The sequence below is a fragment of the Natator depressus genome, chromosome 10 (assembly GCF_965152275.1).
Source record: "Natator depressus isolate rNatDep1 chromosome 10, rNatDep2.hap1, whole genome shotgun sequence".
In the NCBI taxonomy this organism is placed as follows: Eukaryota; Metazoa; Chordata; order Testudines; family Cheloniidae; genus Natator; species Natator depressus.
The window spans coordinates 79,561,145-79,579,111 of record NC_134243.1 but is presented as its reverse complement, the minus strand read 5'-3'; the positions used below and the strand labels follow the sequence as shown (position 1 = coordinate 79,579,111).

The following is a 17,967-nucleotide window of genomic DNA, read 5'->3' as shown; positions in this document are numbered from 1 at the left end:
CTTAAGAACAAAGCCTTGAAAGGCCTCAGAGTAAGGAAAGCTTCAATTTTTAATGTATAACGCCATTAGTTGATAACTTGTGGAATCTGCGACCCCTGCGGAGGGGCATAAGTGCGAGTAACAGAGACTGATGAAGTGACATATTTGTTCATGTCTAGAACTATGAGGAAGAAGCTTATTACTAACACCATCAGCCCTAACAGAAATATGCCCTAATAACCTCTGAGACATTTCCTGGTTCAACGTCTTTCTCTATAAAATATATTAAAAAGCCAAACTTAATTCACCTTAATTAAGGATAATTAGTTTCACTTTTGCTTTTTTAAAACATGAACTATAGAAAATGAATGGCAAATTAAAGATCACCTCTAAATTGCATATTTCTTCCGATCTGCAGATCCTCAGAATTATATCTGATTTTATATATAAGGTTCTGCAAAGGTGCTGATTCAGAATAGTGTTACTTCTTATCCTTCTGTGTCTCACCTACAGAAATTATTGTTCTCCTTTATCCTTAAGGCTACACATACCTCAGTCCCCAATCCTGTAAACATGTGCACAACTCACATGGGTAGTCCATAGAAGTCCATGAGACTGCTCATGTGAATAAAATTACATGGGTAAAATTACTCATCTGCCAGGTGGGTGTTTTAACCATGGCAACACAGGGTCATTCCCATTCTCTCTGGCGCAAAGACTATTTAAGCATTGATCCACACTGGAACCGTCTTTGGGCCAGAGAGACAGAAAGGGAATAACCCCATAGTCCAGTGGTTAGGGCACCCACCTAGGAGATGGGAGACCCATGGTCCAGTTTTCCTGCTCCATCCACTCTTCCATTATTGATCCACAGAGCAACCGCTTCAACAAGAAAGTTTGAGGGGCCCCCACATCAGAATATCCCCCATCTCAGTGGTTAGAGCACTCTCCTGAGAGGTGGGAGACTCCTGGTTCAAATCCCTTCTCCCCCTCTGGGGAAGGAGGAACTGAACGTGAGCCTCCCACACCCCTGGCAAGTGCTCTGGGCTGAAAGGTCTAAGGTAGGCGGCCAGCACCATCACCAACACGTAAGGGACCTGGTTCGGTAGGCATACTCAAAGACTGCCTACCAGAGTGGGTGCCACACACAACATAGGCAGACCCCACACACAACGTGGGGCTCAGGTGCCAGTTAGGCATCAGTGTGCATGCTCAGAGGCAGGAACACAAGCACTCAGGGAACGTTTACTCTGAAAAATGTGGGCGCCAAGGAAGTTTAGACACCTACTGGGGGAGTTTTGTGGATTGCGGTGAAACCAAAACCTGGGACTTAGGCAGCTAAACCCCAGAGGTTTAGGTCTTAAGTACCTTTGTAGATCTCACTAAGTGCTTAAGATTTTAAAATGTACTAGTCACAGGGACATAAAGCACAACTCTATACCACAGCAATTAATTAACAGCTTATAAGATATTAAACAAGAATACAACACACGCTTCACTCTCATTCAAAACCTTTTGGCCCAGATTTCGAAGTCGGTTACGCTGGCACAAATCCATTGAAGTAATGGTGCTGCTTTGGATTTACATCAGCGTGAAGATCAGATTTTGGCTCACTGCATCCTCCACAGCAGACCTCCTCACTGCATCCTCCATAGTAATAACAACACAGCAAAGCAAACACAGCTGATAAATATCTCCAATATTTTGTTATTTTTAAAACTGAAGATTGGTTATCACAGCTGGTATTTCTATGAAGAGAAGGCCACATTAATATATATTTTATATATTACATATAGACACACACAGTGCTATTCCCATCTATCTATTCAGGGACCTAATTGTTTTATTTATTTCACTTCTACAAAGCTTGCCCACTGTGGCTTAGCGTTGAATGCTGAAAAACATGATACATTGAGGTCTCAACCTGGGCAAACTGTACCTAAACTTACACTTTATTGCAGCTTAGTTCACAATCTTCACCTAATATAGGGTTACATCCCAGCGCAGCAAGCGGATAAATCATCCTAGAATATTACTCTGGCTAAGTTTAGCTGTGAGTGGAGCATATGTGCTTCCAAGTCACTGAAGCAAAGGCCCATAAAATACACTAATTACTGGAAGTTATGGTCACTGAGTGATTGATAGCGCTCTGCAAGGCAACTTCCCCATTTTCAGCTATTCTGACGGGCCTCAACCGCCACAGAGCAATTATTAATTCATGACCCAACCCTCAGGCACTGATACCTTTACTTCTAATTCTGCTACCACAAAACTACTGTTATGGCTGGACACTGTCTTTCTTCATCCTGATGGCTGGGTAAAGATGATAAAAATGGAACCCGTGTCGACTGGTGTTGTTTAGATACACTACCCAAAAACAGCATAGAAAAATAGCCAATTTTTTGTTCAGTTTTTTTGATGCCAGTTTCTAAAATGTTTTGCTTTGCACAAATCTAATAAAATATGCCTAAACAATGTATTTTGCAGAATTAAGAACAAATTTACTTTAAAAGTTATTATGAGGCAAATCCTGCTCATCTTACCCATAACTAGTCCCCATGACTTCATATGGACTACTTGCATGAGAAAGGCAATAAGTGATTGCCTGTTGTATGAGCAAGATACCCTAATGCCATTCTTTAACACAGTCGTTCTCAACCAGGGGTATGTGTACCCCTGTGGGGTACTCAGAGGTCTTCCAGGGGTACATCAACTCATCTTGATATTTGCATACTTTTACAACAGGCTACATAGATAGCACTAACGAAGACAGTACAAACTAAAATTTTATAGGCAATGATTTGTTTATACTGCTCTGCATACTATACACTGAAATGTAGGTACAATATTTATATTCCAATTAATTTATTTTATAATTATATGGTAAAAATGAGAAAGTAAGCACTTTTTCAGTAATAGTGTGCTGTGACACTTTTGTATTTTTATGTCTGATTTTGTAAGTTTTTAAGTGAGGTGAAACTTGGGGGTACACAAGACAAATCAGACTCTTGAAAGAGGTACAGTAGTCTGGAAAGGTAGAGACACACTGCTTTTAAAATAACTTGAGAAAGCTCATTTAAAAAAAAAGGATATGTGCCATTTCTTTTTGAGTTGCCTGCGTAGACAGTTCCTACTGGATGGGTGTCTGCTTCTCAAAAACATCACTGCAACTATTAACAGTCAGGTTAAAAACTCAGGATCCAATTCCGCTCTCAGTTACAATGTGAAAAGAAAAAACAAAAAGTGGTATGGAAACTGAATTACCCTCTCACCCTTAGAGCTGGTCCCATTAAGTTAAGGTCCTGGCACATAGGCGAGGTAATGCTGGGAACCCTGCACTGCCAAAGACCAAGCTGTATCTCTTCTGTGGACAAACAGAGAATTTCAGTCTCCTGGGTTTTTAATCCAGCATTTTTCAGAAGCACTAAATTCACTTCAAAATATTTTTTTAAAACCTCCAGCTCTGTGTATATTATCATTATTATGGAGTGATTTGCAGCTACGAAAGTAACAATCCGTCACATTCAAGCATTACTGGGTACTTGGGTAGTTGGTTATAGAAGTAACGGTGATCTTTATTAGTTTAAAGGGATGCAGTAAGAAAAAAAGTTAAAGCAATTTAAAACACATCATACTGTATCTACTGAAATGTGCTCAGATCCATCTAATGTGTTCAATTAATTTAACAATTACTCGCTTCCTCAATGTAAGAGTTAAGAAATAATACTCTTGTAACATGTTTATTTACTGCTGACCTGGTGTCTTCCGGTAGCAGGTGGTCTTAATGACTACAGCGATATCAGCCGGCACGGGCCTGATCCATACTCTCCAGTTTAAACCTTTATTTCTTTTTTAGAGGACTCTAATAAAACTCATTTTGGTTGTAACAATGGGTTGGGCTGCAAATTGAGAGACCAGGCCTCAGCGCGGAGGCAAATTATTCCAAAATTAAATTGAATTTGCTTTTGACAGAATTTAGAACACTGTGAATTTTCTTTAGACAGTTTGTGTACATTTCTTTTTGACACTCTGAATTTACAGGCCTGAGATAAGAAGATAAGAACAGCCACACTGGGTCAGACCAATGGTCCATCTAGCCCAGAATCCGGTCTTCCCTCAGTGGCCAATGCCAGGCATTTCAGAAGGAATGGACAAAACAGGCAATTATTCAGTGATCCATCCCCTGTGCCACTCCCAGCTTCTGGTAGTCAGAGGCTAGCGATGCCCAGAGCATGGGGCTGCATCCCTGACCATCTTGGCTAATAGCCATCCTCCATGAACTTACCTTATCTAATTTGTTTTTTAACCCAGTTGTACTTTTGGCCTTCACAACATCCACTGAAATAAGTTCTGCAGGTTTATGGTGCGTTTTGTGAAGAAGTTCTTCCTTTTGTTTGCTTTTAACTTGCTGCCTATTAACTTCATCAGGTGACCCCTAGTTCTTGTGTTATGTAAAAAGATAAGTAACACTTCCCTATTCCTCCAAACCATTCATGATTTTATAGACCTCTATCATATCCCGCCTTCGTGGTCAGTTTTCCAAGCTGAAAAGTCCCAGGTTAAGCCTCTTCAGTATTTTCTTTTATAATACAAAAAATGTGTAGGTAGTTTTCATAAATTTTTTTTAAACTGGATTCCATGTTCATAATGATCTGCATTATATGGATACAATGCAGAATTCCAGAAAGTTGCAGGGACAGTACATATTGTGACAAAGTTCCTCTATCTTGGTCGGTCTTGCGCTTATTGGCGGATTTGCTCGCCTCAGAAATTGACGGCAGCCCTCAGTTTGGCTGTTTTAGTGAACCCACAGTCCAGGTTAACTTCTCCTGTGTCTGACCAGGAGTAGGGAGGTTTGGGAGGAACCCGGGCCTGCCCTCTACTCCGAGTTCCAGCACAGAGCCCTGTGGAATGCAGTTGTCTAGAGTGCCTCCTGGAACAGCTGGGTGACAGCTACAACTCCCTGGGCTACTTCCCCATGGCATCCTCCCAACACCTTCTTTATCCTCACCATAGGACCTTCCTCCTGGTGTCTGATAATGCTTGTACTCCTCAATCCTCCAACAGTCCACATTCTCACTCTCAACTCCTAGCGCCTCTTGCTCCCAGCTCCTCACACGCGCACCACAAACTGAAGTGAGCTCCTTTTTAAACCCAGGTGCCCTGATTAGTCTGCCTTAATTGATTCTAGCAGCTTCTTGATTGGCTGCAGGTGTTCTAATCAGCCTGTCTGTCTTAATTGTTTCCAGAAGGTTCCTGATTGTTCTGGAACCTTCCTTGTAACCTTACCCAGGGACAAGGGACCTGCTTAACCTGGGGCTAATATATCTGCCTTCTATCACTTTCCTGTAGCCATCTGGCCCGACCCTGTCACAATATTAAGATTTACATACACTCTACCCTTGAAGTAGGACAGGAAGACATAAGCATGTAACACTTCTACTTCATGCTCCACCCTCACTATCACCTAACTTTTTGGTGCAATTTAGCATGTGGGTTATCTACAAATCCAGAAGTGATCCAGGCTCTGGTTATACAATGTCCATTGTCCACCTATCTCCAATGGCCTGTTAGAATAGTTGTTATGCATAAGAATGCTCTTGCTGCCTTCCCTAGGGCTACATTCACAGGATCAAGTGGTAAAGAATTCTCTGTGGTGGTCTGTGGCTTTGGAACTTGCTTCTCCTGATGGGATTATCTAAGTCTGCATTTGGGGACTTTTAGAATGTGGTTTTAATTTGTCTTAAGTGCAGGGTTTTCAGTTACGTGACTTTTGCTGTTCAATGGGCAAAGAGAACATTTATGGGTTACTAGTTTAGGGCAACAGTAAGTCCTTTAAAAATGTATTGTAATGGGGTCCAGATACCATGGTGATGGACAGCTAAGAAATCCTGGTAATCAAGTAAATCTTAAGTGCTCTAGAAATTTGTGTCTGGATTTTGCACATTAGGATTGGCATGTGGATTTGCATGTCAATGTGTTTAAGACTCTCACAAGAAATGCAGCCCAAAGCTTCACATTGCAACACACTCTTGGGACATGTTGCAAGTGTCAGAAAAACCACTATGGTTCTAGAATCAACATAACAGAACCTGTAGTGTAACCCCAGAGGATATAAACAGCTGCCAGAAGGCTTTCAGGTCTCTTCCCCTCTCCCATTAAAAAATATATATTTACTATAAAAAAAGAAGCATGAACTGTACAATAACTTAAAATTCTGTTGCAAATTCTCAAAAGTCAGGACATTTCCAGTAAAGACTGCCTCTCTATCCTAAACATCTCCTGTTTGGCCCGCTATTTTGATATACCTGGTATGTAAAATCACGTACGATTCTGAGGCCCTTGCTTTACACAGGGCTGAAATGTAATTCTCATTTGCCTTTTAAGCTTGACCTTGCCATCATCATAAGTGCTTATTTTAATTAATGTTCTTGCTGCTTCTGCTCTGTGCAGCCGTTTGACACCATGGATCATTCCATGCTCCTGGATTGCTTCCAGGAGTCATGCAGACATTCACGCTTACCTCTTGTCACAGTTCTGCACCTATCAAACTGCTCTCACTCAGTCTCCAGTGGCGGCTCTAATTCCACACCAAGACCCAGCTGTAAGGTATTCCACAAGCTTCAATTCTCAGTCCTCCCCTCTCTTCTACCTACTCATGATAAAATTGACCCCTGTGCAAAGGTACCACTTAGATCTTCAAAACAGGGTTGAAGTAGGATTTAAGTGGTGCTGGCCCTCTACCCAGGGATGAATTTGACTCATAATACCAGCTAAGAATCCGGTTCATAATCTCTAAATGTAACCTTAACCACTTCTACATTGACAATATTCAACTGAACATACATTTTGAATTCTTTACACAGATTACTCCTTGTCAACTCCCTCGCCATGTTCTGACTATGTACACTTGTGACTTTGTGTCAGCTTCCTACATCTCAAAGATAGAAGTGTTCCTCTTGCTCAAAAGGGAGTATCCTCAATCAGAACTTCATTCTCTTCTAGCACCTCTGCAGACTCACACCTTCTATTTGCCTCTGCTACTTAGAAGCTTGGTATTATCCTTGACCCTAAAGTCTCATCTTTCCACATCTACATCTGCAATCTCCCTGTCACCACCTCTGTGTTATTTGCCCAAGTACTGTATGCTCAAGAGTCAGTATAAAAAATCCCTCACCATTGCCTGAACGCTGCATGTTAAGTAATTTTAGTTTGTTTATCTGGAAAAACATGCATGTGTGCCTGAAATACATATATGCTGCACACACATGCACTGGAGAGTTAATGCTCAGTTAGGGTGTCCATGTATTGAGGTACATGCATAATTACTGAAAACACAAAATAACCTAATAATCTGCAACATCTCTTAAAACTCCATGTTAACTTGACCGCCACACACAATTACTAAGTCCCTCAAGCTCTAGTAAATACACAAATAAAAGAACACAGACACAAATTACTGTAGATGATCAAAGGAAGGTTCTATTTTACAGGATTGCAAACCATATTTTTATCATTATTACTGATGTGCAAGAGCATCTCTTTCCTGTATGGGATAACATTGATAAGCTTTGCAGAAGTGATTTTTTAAGGTGGGGCTAGAAAGAAAAAGACAGAAAGAAATGCTGCTTTCGTGAACCAAGAATGGAAGAGTGTTGAGACTGAGAAGGATACAAAGGGAAGATGTGAAATGGGAAGCACACCTTTAGAGTATATGGAAAGTCAAATCACCCACGTTCAAATCCCAGCTCCAACTCTCACTCACTCTATAGCTTGGACAAATCATTTCACCTTTTTGTGCCTCAGTTTATTATGATAAACAATTAACACTTGTTTTTGTATATACAATGTAGGCCCTAATCCACAAACTGGATCTGCTAACATGGACCGCTGTGCTTGTGTGTTGCCCCAATCAATAGGTTCTATGCTCATGAATCTGATTACAAGATCAGGATTTATAATTTTAAATTATTCGGGTCAGTGACCTAGTTATTTTACACATCTGTAAGGTGCCTAGTACACTGTTGGCATTACACAATCAAATAATGATGCTAATAAAAAGTGCCCCATCTGTAAAATAGGGTCAATAATACTTACCTACCTCGGAGGAGCATTTGGGTATTAGTTAACAGTTTGTGCGGTGTCTTGTAAATATTAAGTCAAATATAAGTACTAGGTATTATATGCAGAAAAATCAAGCTTTAGAAACAAAAACCTCAGCTTCCACGTATTTCCCCTTAAACTTATTAATTACTGCATATTACAGACTAATACACTGCAAAGCACGCCTTCAAGTCTTTTTGCATTGTAACACAACTAAAAAGCATCTTAAGACAAGAGTGCTCGTTACTAAAAAACAACAAAATATGTTGTTTTATTTTCAACTTTATTGATGTTTTATTTTTGTTAGGTAGCGCTAATGTTCACTTTCAGACAGTAACCCTGCAAACTAGGCTTGGAATTGTATTAATTAGAGATTAAAAAGAGCTTTTAGATCATTCAAACTATCCTTCTCCATGTGACAGGCACAGTTCTCTGAAAAACACTGATTGCAAACTGCACTTCAACGTAGCCCAAGCTGCCTGGAATACATTTTATGACTGAGTTATAAACCCCAGAAAAACAGTGTTTATAATGAAAGTGCTGACACAGTCTTCAGTGTAGTGACAGCAACGCCACTGGTTTAAATTGAACTTGCTTTGTCAACCAAAAAGCACTGAAATAAAACTACAGCTAAAAACCTCATGAAAACATACGAACTATTTGCTATGAAATATCTGAAAAGAGGTTTATGGATAACACCCTGAATTAATGCACCTTTTTAAAAGAAAAAAATACAAACGCCACAAAAATAGCAAATGATGTTTCCTTTCCTCTGGAAAGAGAGAGACCGATCCTGTGAGATGCTAACTGCTCTCAACCCCATTTATTTCAATGGGAATTGAGGGTGGTCGGCATCTAACAAGATGGAGCTCATCAAGGTTAACTTGTTCCATTTGCCTACTCTTTAACCTTAGCCAGCAGACTTCTTGGTCAGCGTTCTTAAACTTTAAAAGTAACCAGTTTCTCATTACCCACAGCACGGTAGCAAAGAAATTTAATGTATTTTTGAGGTTTAGATTAAATAAAATTAGAAGATTGTAACAACTGAGTTGAATCATCACACATCAAACCAGATCTCGGTATCTTGGTCCAATATATTATTTCTTGTCAATCAATGTGCTCTAACTGCTAGAGTGCCGGCATAAGAGTTTGGATATTTAAAAAAAAAAGTGAGTTGAGACAATTTTAAAATCCTAGAATAAACTAACTGCCCTCTCTGCTTTATCAGCCGGAGCCTGGAATACTGTACCACCAATCCCCATGTCAACAGACAGTGTTACTTTAATGACAGTGACCTTGCGTGGCTCTTTGAGCTTCTTCTTCACCTTTCTTGAGACATTTTTCTAAGCCACTGTCCTTGCTCTCATCATTTAACACATCACTCAAATCATTCCAATAAAACAGCGATCATGTTGAAGAGAGGTCTCAGAGGACCAGATGACATACCAATTAACAAAGAACACAGAGCCAAATTGTTCTGTGCATCTGACACACTGAAGGAGAGAAGAGCAGTTTGAAAAGGCTTGCGGGGAAAAGAGTAAATATAGACCCAAAATGTCCCCCTAATATTGGCTGATATGATATAAAAATCAGTATTACAAAGAGAAGCTGTAAATTGGCTTCTAATAATCCTTTACACAAAATCACAGGTTAAATAAAATTCAGTATCTAAGGCCTTGTCTACAATGCCACTTTACAGCGCTGAAACTTTCTCACTCAGAGGTGTGAAAAAACGCCCCCCTGAGCAATGCAAGTTTCAGAGTGGCAGTGTAGACAGTGCACCAGCGCTCAGAACCATGCTCCCAGTGCTGGTAGCTATTCCCCTTGTAGGGGTGTGTTTTTTTACAGCACTGGGAGAGCTGTGAATACACAGCCATGGTAGGGCGCTGCCACAGCAGTGCTTTAATGTTGGTAGTGAAGACATACCGTTAGTCTACCAAGAAATTATTCATATTTTAGAGCCTGTTGGTGCTGTTGTGAGCTGGGTGAAACCTTGCTATGGGTTGACTTAAAACCCCATTGAGAACAGTTGGTGTGAACTAACCCTTCAATTAACATAACTGTAAGCACAAGCCCCCCACGTGAACCTGCTCAGGAGGTTTTGGCGGAGTATTGTTTTGGGTAGGGGGTACGTGTGTGTGGGAATAGAGAATACATACAAAACTGAGGTCAGACTGAAGGAGCAGATGAAAGCATGATGGTTGACCCTGCAAGAAACCTGGGAAAAGGTTTTGGGGTCAGGGATGAAGATTAAAAGAGTGCTCTTGGTACTGTGAGCAAAATAAGCTGTTTCATGCTAACTGATTCCCTCTGTGTACAGAAACACAAGACTTTGTACATTCTTTGTAAATAAACTGAACTGCATCAAAGAAATACCTATCACTAATATCTACTCCCAACTGGAACACCCAGGGCCTGACACTTTGACTTGTTGCTCGGGTTGAAAAGGGGCAACCCTGGACTCTTGTCCATGGGCACACATCACTGTATATCCTTCGCACTCAGTGAATGACCTGGTAAATACACGCTGTGGATGATTTACATCAGAACAGAACTGAACCAAAAGTCTACCCTGGTCAAATATGAATGCATTACAATTTCACTTTAGCCCCCCATTGACTAAACTCACTTACAGAGACTGCGGTGTGGTGACATGAATACATTTTGTATTTCTCCCAAAATTCTGAGAGCGCTCCAGTGATGTAACCACTGACAATATTGGCTTCCAACTGCAGTAAATGAATTAACAGCACTGCATCCCTTGTGACCCATTAGCGTATATCATTATTGTATATTCAGAGTTAGTTTTAATCAGTCTTGGAAAAAAGATTGACAAGATTTCAATGCAATAATTCAAAGTTAAACAAGCAACGCATGATGCCCGTATTTTCAATCTGGTTAAGTTTAATCATGTATTTGGCAACCAATATATATATATTTAATGAGGTAACATATGAATGTCTTGGTTAACTTCCAGTTCTCTATGGGTCAAATTCACCCAGATACAGAGGGCCAGCACAAAGACTGTTTCCCATTTAAGCCCTTTCTTGTGCTGGACTTCAGCACAAGTCTATGCACCACTGGCCATCTGTATAGGAGGGAATTTCACTCTAAATTAACATTATTTGACATCTACCAAAAGAGAATGGAATGACTGTAGGATTCAATTGTCTCTTCATTTGCATGTGAAAGAGTATACAAAGCCAGGACAAATCTTTCTGAGAGAAGGCCCAAGCATATCTTTGGTAGAAATTTTTTCTAGACACTTAGATGGAAACAATGTAATCCTTTTGGAAGTATATGACAACCTGGAGGTGTTGCTGATTCCCACAGAGGCTAGGAGTTTGAGATGACAGGTGGAAAGAAAGAAGAGAAAAGCAATGATACAATGGTGCCAATGATACAAGATAGGCAAAGAATACCAGGGATCTAACTAATGGTCTCTTGCCTTATATTACCCACAAGCCTGTGTGCCCCTTAAAAAGCATTGTATGCACACTTAAGTATGAGTATGACCTTTAGTTCGATTTTGTTAGATGATCACTCTGGGATACAAATGTAGGGTCTTCCAAACTTTTGCTTGTTTTACTCTTCCCGCATTCCTACTTAGCCTATATTAAAATGGGACACATTATTATACTAAGGTTGCCATCACTGTTGCTCCATGGGTGAGCCATTAGAAGTTCCTTTCATATGCTGTGGTCATATGGTCATCAGATAGTTCTCCCCACAAACTACTAATATATTTTTAAATATTCTAAGGTAGTAGAAAAGCATAAAAACAGTCAAACCTGATCTCTACCAGCCTCCAATCAAGAGTCTTGGGCGATTCCAAACACAATGACTACTTCTGATATAAGATCAGTCACCTTTCCCTTTTTCCTGGCTCAGGCCAAGCTGATTTCACTGGTCAGTTGCTCCTCAAATGATTGGCAGTTCTAGTTATCCTAAGCACTCAAGCTCCTCCGTTGTTTTCTACAACATAGGATGCCCACCTTTGTAAAGAACTAGGAGATTTATGTTTGAAGAACCTCAGATGAGTTCTAAGCAGAAATACCAGACTGCTTACACTTTCACTGGATCAGAAGTTACCTTACTGTGAATGAAAATTACCAATATCACACTTGTAGAACGTACCTGTACCTCCCATTACAATATTTCTACCTGACCACATTCTACTTGCACAGCTTTGTTTCAGTGAGACACTTCTAGGTGTGAAACAACGAACATACATAAAAAGTTGATCTTTTGGTGACTACCCAATACTAAACACTATAGTTAATCAAATGGCGAGAAATCCATCCCATCTGGCACAAAGCCACAATTATCAGGCTGTCTGCAAGGAACTCCATTGCGGTTCAGGGATGGCATTTACCCAGCTCAGCCTCTGGATCTCCACAGCCCTATGATGGCCCACCCTTAGTGGGCAAGTCTGCACTGGCCTTTTCAGACCGGGTATAGAACAACCCCACCCCAGTGGCATGCAGGGAGTGTAGAGATGTCCTCCCAACCCCACTCCATGTACCCTGATCCCCCCTCTCACTGCATAGCCCTACCAAAGGGCTTAATTGGTGCATACCAGCTTTCCTCACCTACATGGATTTGACCCGCTGAGAACGAATCCATTCTAGATACAGCGAAGAAACTTAGCAATGGCTAAGCTTATATACACAAATGGAACTTTGTTGTATAATAGGGAATATGTAAAAATAATTTGAATCTTAGATTTAGTTCAGTTCTTTCAATGTGCCTATAAGAACACGTATATATGTTTACATACCTCCATGAAGGAAATCCCTAAACTCCATACATCAGAATGAATCCCGTATTGTTCCCCTGAAATTCGTTCAGGCTGAAAGAAAGGAGGGGAAAAAATCTTGTTGAGCCTAGACAAACAAACATGCATATCCCTCTCTTGAAGGTTAGCCCTGGACAAATAAATTCGCTCAGAATTTTGCAGGAATCTTAAAATTCAATTTGTCTAATCTGGAAAATAATGAAGATAGACTCATAGATATTAAGGTCAGAAGGGACCATTATGATCATCTAGTCTGACCTCTTGCACAATGCAGGCCACAGAATCTCACCCACCCACTCCTGCAGTAAACCTCTCATCTGTGTCTGAGCTATTGAAGTCCTCAAATCATGGTTTAAAGACTTCAAGGTGCAGAGAATCCTCCAGCAAGTGACCCGTGCCCATGCTGCAGAGGAAGGCGAAAAACCCCCAGGGCCTCTTCCAATCTGCCCTGGAGGAAAATGCCTTCCTGACCCCAAATATGGCAATCAGCTGAACCCTGAGCATGTGGGCAAGCTTCACCAGCCAGATACCCAGGAAAGAATTCTCTGTAGTAACTCAGATCCCACCTCATCTAACATCCTGAGTTCAGCAGCAGGATTACCCCTACTGGTTTACCTTGATAGCTTTGTTTTCTGCCAATAAGTAAATTGAGGTAAACCCACATTTCTTAATCTAGGACAGACTTATCACATCACCTTTACTTAGGCAAAGCTGTCTAGTCAAACATACTAGGTTAGTCATAAATATGACACACTTTATTTTTACCTGGGTTCTGCAGCTGGGCCAGGGGCTCTGTCCTGCTCAGACATACCATCCTACATGGCCATGTATCTCGTAAACTTAGTCCAGGCACAGATGCATTAGCCATCTTATTTCGCAAGAAAACCAGCAATGTGCAGCTGCACAACAAAGCACCATATCAGGTTCTAAGACTCCATCAATGGAACGGATTTACTTCTAGTCCAGAGTGAGAGGTAAGGTACACCATGAACAAAAATATTGAGTAAAGGAATTGAATAGGGGCATGAGGAGAAACTGTTGAATTGGAATTCATTTGCAAATTGGATACAATTAACTTAGGCTTGAATAGAGACTGGGAGTGGCTAAGTCATTATGCAAGGTAACCTATTTCCCCTTGTTTTTGTCTACCCCCTCCCCCCGACATTCTTGTTAAACCCTGGATTTGTGCTGGAAATGGCCCACCTTGATTATCATGCACATTGTAAGGAGAGTGGTCACTTTAGATAAACTATTACCAGCAGGAGAGTGGGTTTGTGGGTGGGGGGTTGGGAAATCCTGGATTTGTGCTGGAAATGGCCCAACTTGATTATCATACACATTGTAAGGAGAGTGATCACTTTAGATAAGCTATTACCAGCAGGAGAGTGGGGTGCGGGGAGGTATTTTTTCATGCTTTGTGTGTATAAAAAGATCTTCTACACTTTCCACAGTATGCATCCAATGAAGTGAGCTGTAGCTCACGAAAGCTTATGCTCAAATAAATTGGTTAGTCTCTAAGATGCCACAAGTACTCCTTTTCTTTTTGCGAATACAGACTAACACGGATGTTACTCTGAAACCTGTAATTAAACCAAGGTTACTTTAACAATTAGCAAGCTAATGCTTTAAAAGGGAATCACATGCTTAGCAATTTTCTTTTAAAACTCTTCAATTAATATATTAAACAATAAACAAGATTTCACTCAAAACTATTAACAGTCCATTTACAGAAATACAAGAACACTGTAAAATGAAACAGCTAGTTTTTATCTGAAAGCTACAATTCAAGCTTTCCAAGGTCAAGTACAGTGTGAAATGCAACAATAAAAGGCTCCATGAGACTTCTCTCCCCGCTGTGCTATTAATTCACCTGTCTAGCTAACTACCTACAAACCACTGGCTGTATTTCTAGTCTCTAATAATCTAGAGACCTTTCCAGAAAACACATTCCCAAATTAGTGCCAGTCCAACGTGTTTGGGGATGTTTACTCTGCACTGCTAATCCCAGGTTGAGGGCTTTTATCACAGCATGAATGTTAAGTAAAGAAACACAGAGCTGTCTCCGTTATCTTTATGGATCACCATTCTAAATAGCTTTCCAGAATTACCATGCCAAAAAAGGCAGCTGGTGTCAGTCAGAATGCTTAGGTTATACTGAGCTACATACTTACATAAAACAAGAATCTTATTACTGTGGCCACCAAGACAATCATTCATAAATACAGTTATCCGAGGACAGGTTTACATGAGAAAGTTTTCTGGTATGATAATGTGGGTTAGGGGTGTGATCTTTTAATGATATTTTTATACAGGCAAAAGCCATAGCATAGACAAAGTTATACTGGCCAAAAAGTGCTTTAGCTACTGTCATAAAAATAAAGGGAAGGGTAACCACCTTTCTGTATACAGTGCTGTAAAATCTCTCCTGACCAGAGGCAAAACCCTTTCACCTGTAAAGGGTTAAGAAGCTAAGATAACCTCGCTGGCACCTGACCCAAAATGACCAATGAGGGGACAAGATACTTTCAAACCTGGGCTGGGGGGACAAAGGGTTTGTCTGTCTGTGTGATGCTTTTGCCGGGAACAGATCAGGAATGCAGCCTTACAACTCCTGTTAAGTTAGTAAGTAATCTAGCTAGAAAATGCGTTAGATTTTCTTTTGTTTAATGGTTGGTAAAATACGCTGTGCTGGATGGAAGGTATATTCCTGTTTTTGTGTCTTTTTGTAACTTAAGGTTTTGCCTAGAGGGATTCTCTATGTTTTGAATCTGATTATCCTGTAAGGTATTTACCATCCTGATTTTACAGAGGTGATTCTTTTACCTTTTCTTTAATTAAAATTCTTCTTTTAAGAACCTGATTGATTTTAAATTGTTCTTAAGATCCAAGGGTTTGGGTCTGTGTTCACCTGTACCAATTGGTGAGCATTCTTATCAAGCCTTCCCCAGGAAAGGGGGTGTAGGGCTTGGGGGGATATTTTGGGGGAAGACATCTCCAAGTGGGCTCTTCCCCTGTTCTTTGTTTAAAACGCTTGGTGGTGGCAGCCTACGGTTCAAGGACAAGGCAAAGTTTGTACCTTGGGGAAGTTTTTAACCTAAGCTGGTAAGAATAAGCTTAGGGGGTCTTTCATGCAGGTCCCCACATCTGTACCCTAGAGTTCAGAGTGGGGGAGGAACCTTGACATGGTATTAGAGGTGGGATCATTTTGAACCAGAAGCACAGCAGGATTTTAAAAGGGTTTGTAAAAGGTGATTGCAGCTGTAGATTCTGTCTCTCTGCCTGGGGGACAGAGCAGCAGGCATAACAAAAGGATTTTTCTGTAGGCTGAGAATAGCTATCAGAGAAAACAGGTATCAGGTTACAGCACAGCAAAATTTTACAAGCCAGTTTTTTTTTTGTTTTCTTTCTAACTCTCGGGTGTAAAGTTAGTTAAAAACAGAGAGGTTAGAATGACAGAAAGCAATACCTAACAGAAACTGGAATTAGCCAGATTTGAGGCTGAGGAAAGACAAAAAGAACATGAAAGATGGGTAAAACTCAGACAGATGGAGATTGAGGCACAAGCGGCCAAAGAAAAAGAAATGGAGGCTGCCCACAGGAGAGTTATGGAGGCAAAGGAAAGAAATGGAGGAGAGGGAAAGAGAGAGGAAGCATGCTGAGGAGGAGAAGGAAAAAGAATCACCTCTGTAAAATCAGGATGGTAAATACCTTACAGGATAATCAGATTCAAAACAGAGAGAATCCCTCTAGGCAAAACCTTAAGTTACAAAAAGACACAAAAACAGGAATACACATTCCCTCCAGCACAGCGTATTTTACCAGCCATTAAACAAAAGAAAATCTAACGCATTTTCTAGCTAGATTACTTACTAACTTAACAGGAGTTGTAAGGCTGCATTCCTGATCTGTTCCCGGCAAAAGCATCACACAGACAGACAAACCCTTTGTCCCCCCGGCCCAGATTTGAAAGTATCTTGTCCCCTCATTGGTCATTTTGGGTCAGGTGCCAGCCAGGTTATCTTAGTTTCTTAACCCTCTACAGGTGAAAGAGTTTTGCCTCTGGCCAGGAGGGATTTTATAGCACTGTATACAGAAAGGTGGTTACCTTTCCCTTTATTTTTATGACAGCCACTATAACCTATTTAGTTCAGGGAACAAGTTATAAGCTATACTGGCAAAATGGCAAAGGGGACTATTTGCCGGTAGAAGCTGTCTTTATGCTAGCAGGGTTTGCCAGTATGGCTATACTAGCATGGCTATACAGGTACACCTTTTCTAGTATAGACTAGACCCTAGCCTTCAGTTAGCAGCTAAATCAAATAGGTAGTTCAATCTGGCCATTTTTATATTATTTACTTCTTTTTTATAACAGGTAAGGCTTTAAGGTAGTAAAATAATTTATATTTAGAAATACATGGCGTGTAGTGGCAAACAAGTAGGCAGGCCTTTAAACAGAAATGCTATATCCTCTGTTCCAGTATGGAAAAAATATAGAAAATAAGCTGAAAATAAAAACTGAAGGGTACATGCAGTAAAAACAAAATGTGAAATACGAAGATGAATCCTGAGCAAGGGGAGCGGGAAACGATGTGTGTCTTGGAAATTACTAGAGGTGATCAACATTTTTTCATCAAAGCTCTTTTACAAAATATTTTCCCACCTCCCAAACCAAAGCTTCTCACACAAAATTTATTTTGGTTGAAAGTTTTCATGTTTCAACAACAACAACAAAATCACAGAACAAAATATTTTTGTTTGTTCTGATGGCAAAAATCCCACTCTTACTTTTTTACTTGCTGGTCTCTTCTTTTTCCCCCACTGGAAAATAGGTTGTGATTGGGAGTGAAGAGTGAATAATCTGAGTGAAAGTGGCCCCCCAAACCTCCAAAAATGTTTAAAAATGTGAATTTTGAAAAAAAATTCAAAACATGTTTAGAAAATTTTCATTGAAAAATTAAAAGTTTTGTATGAAATAAAAAAAGTTCATTTCTTTTGAAAAATTTTCATGTAACATACTTACCTACTTTAATCACCTCTAGAATTTACCCTTCCAATACAGACAGCCAAATCAAACTTCTTGGTTTGGG

The 17,967-nt window shown here is 40.3% G+C and overlaps 1 protein-coding gene across 3 annotated transcripts in view; it reads right to left on the bottom strand.

The window, feature by feature from the left end:
- Positions 1-17,967, bottom strand: part of MAP2K5 (mitogen-activated protein kinase kinase 5) — a 194,704-nt gene that overhangs the window by 77,872 nt on the left and 98,865 nt on the right. For all 3 annotated transcript variants that reach the window (XM_074966611.1, XM_074966609.1, XM_074966610.1), the window contains exon 16: positions 12,863-12,934. In XM_074966611.1, coding sequence (XP_074822712.1) covers positions 12,863-12,934 — 72 coding nt within the window. The remainder of the gene's footprint in view (positions 1-12,862; positions 12,935-17,967) is intronic.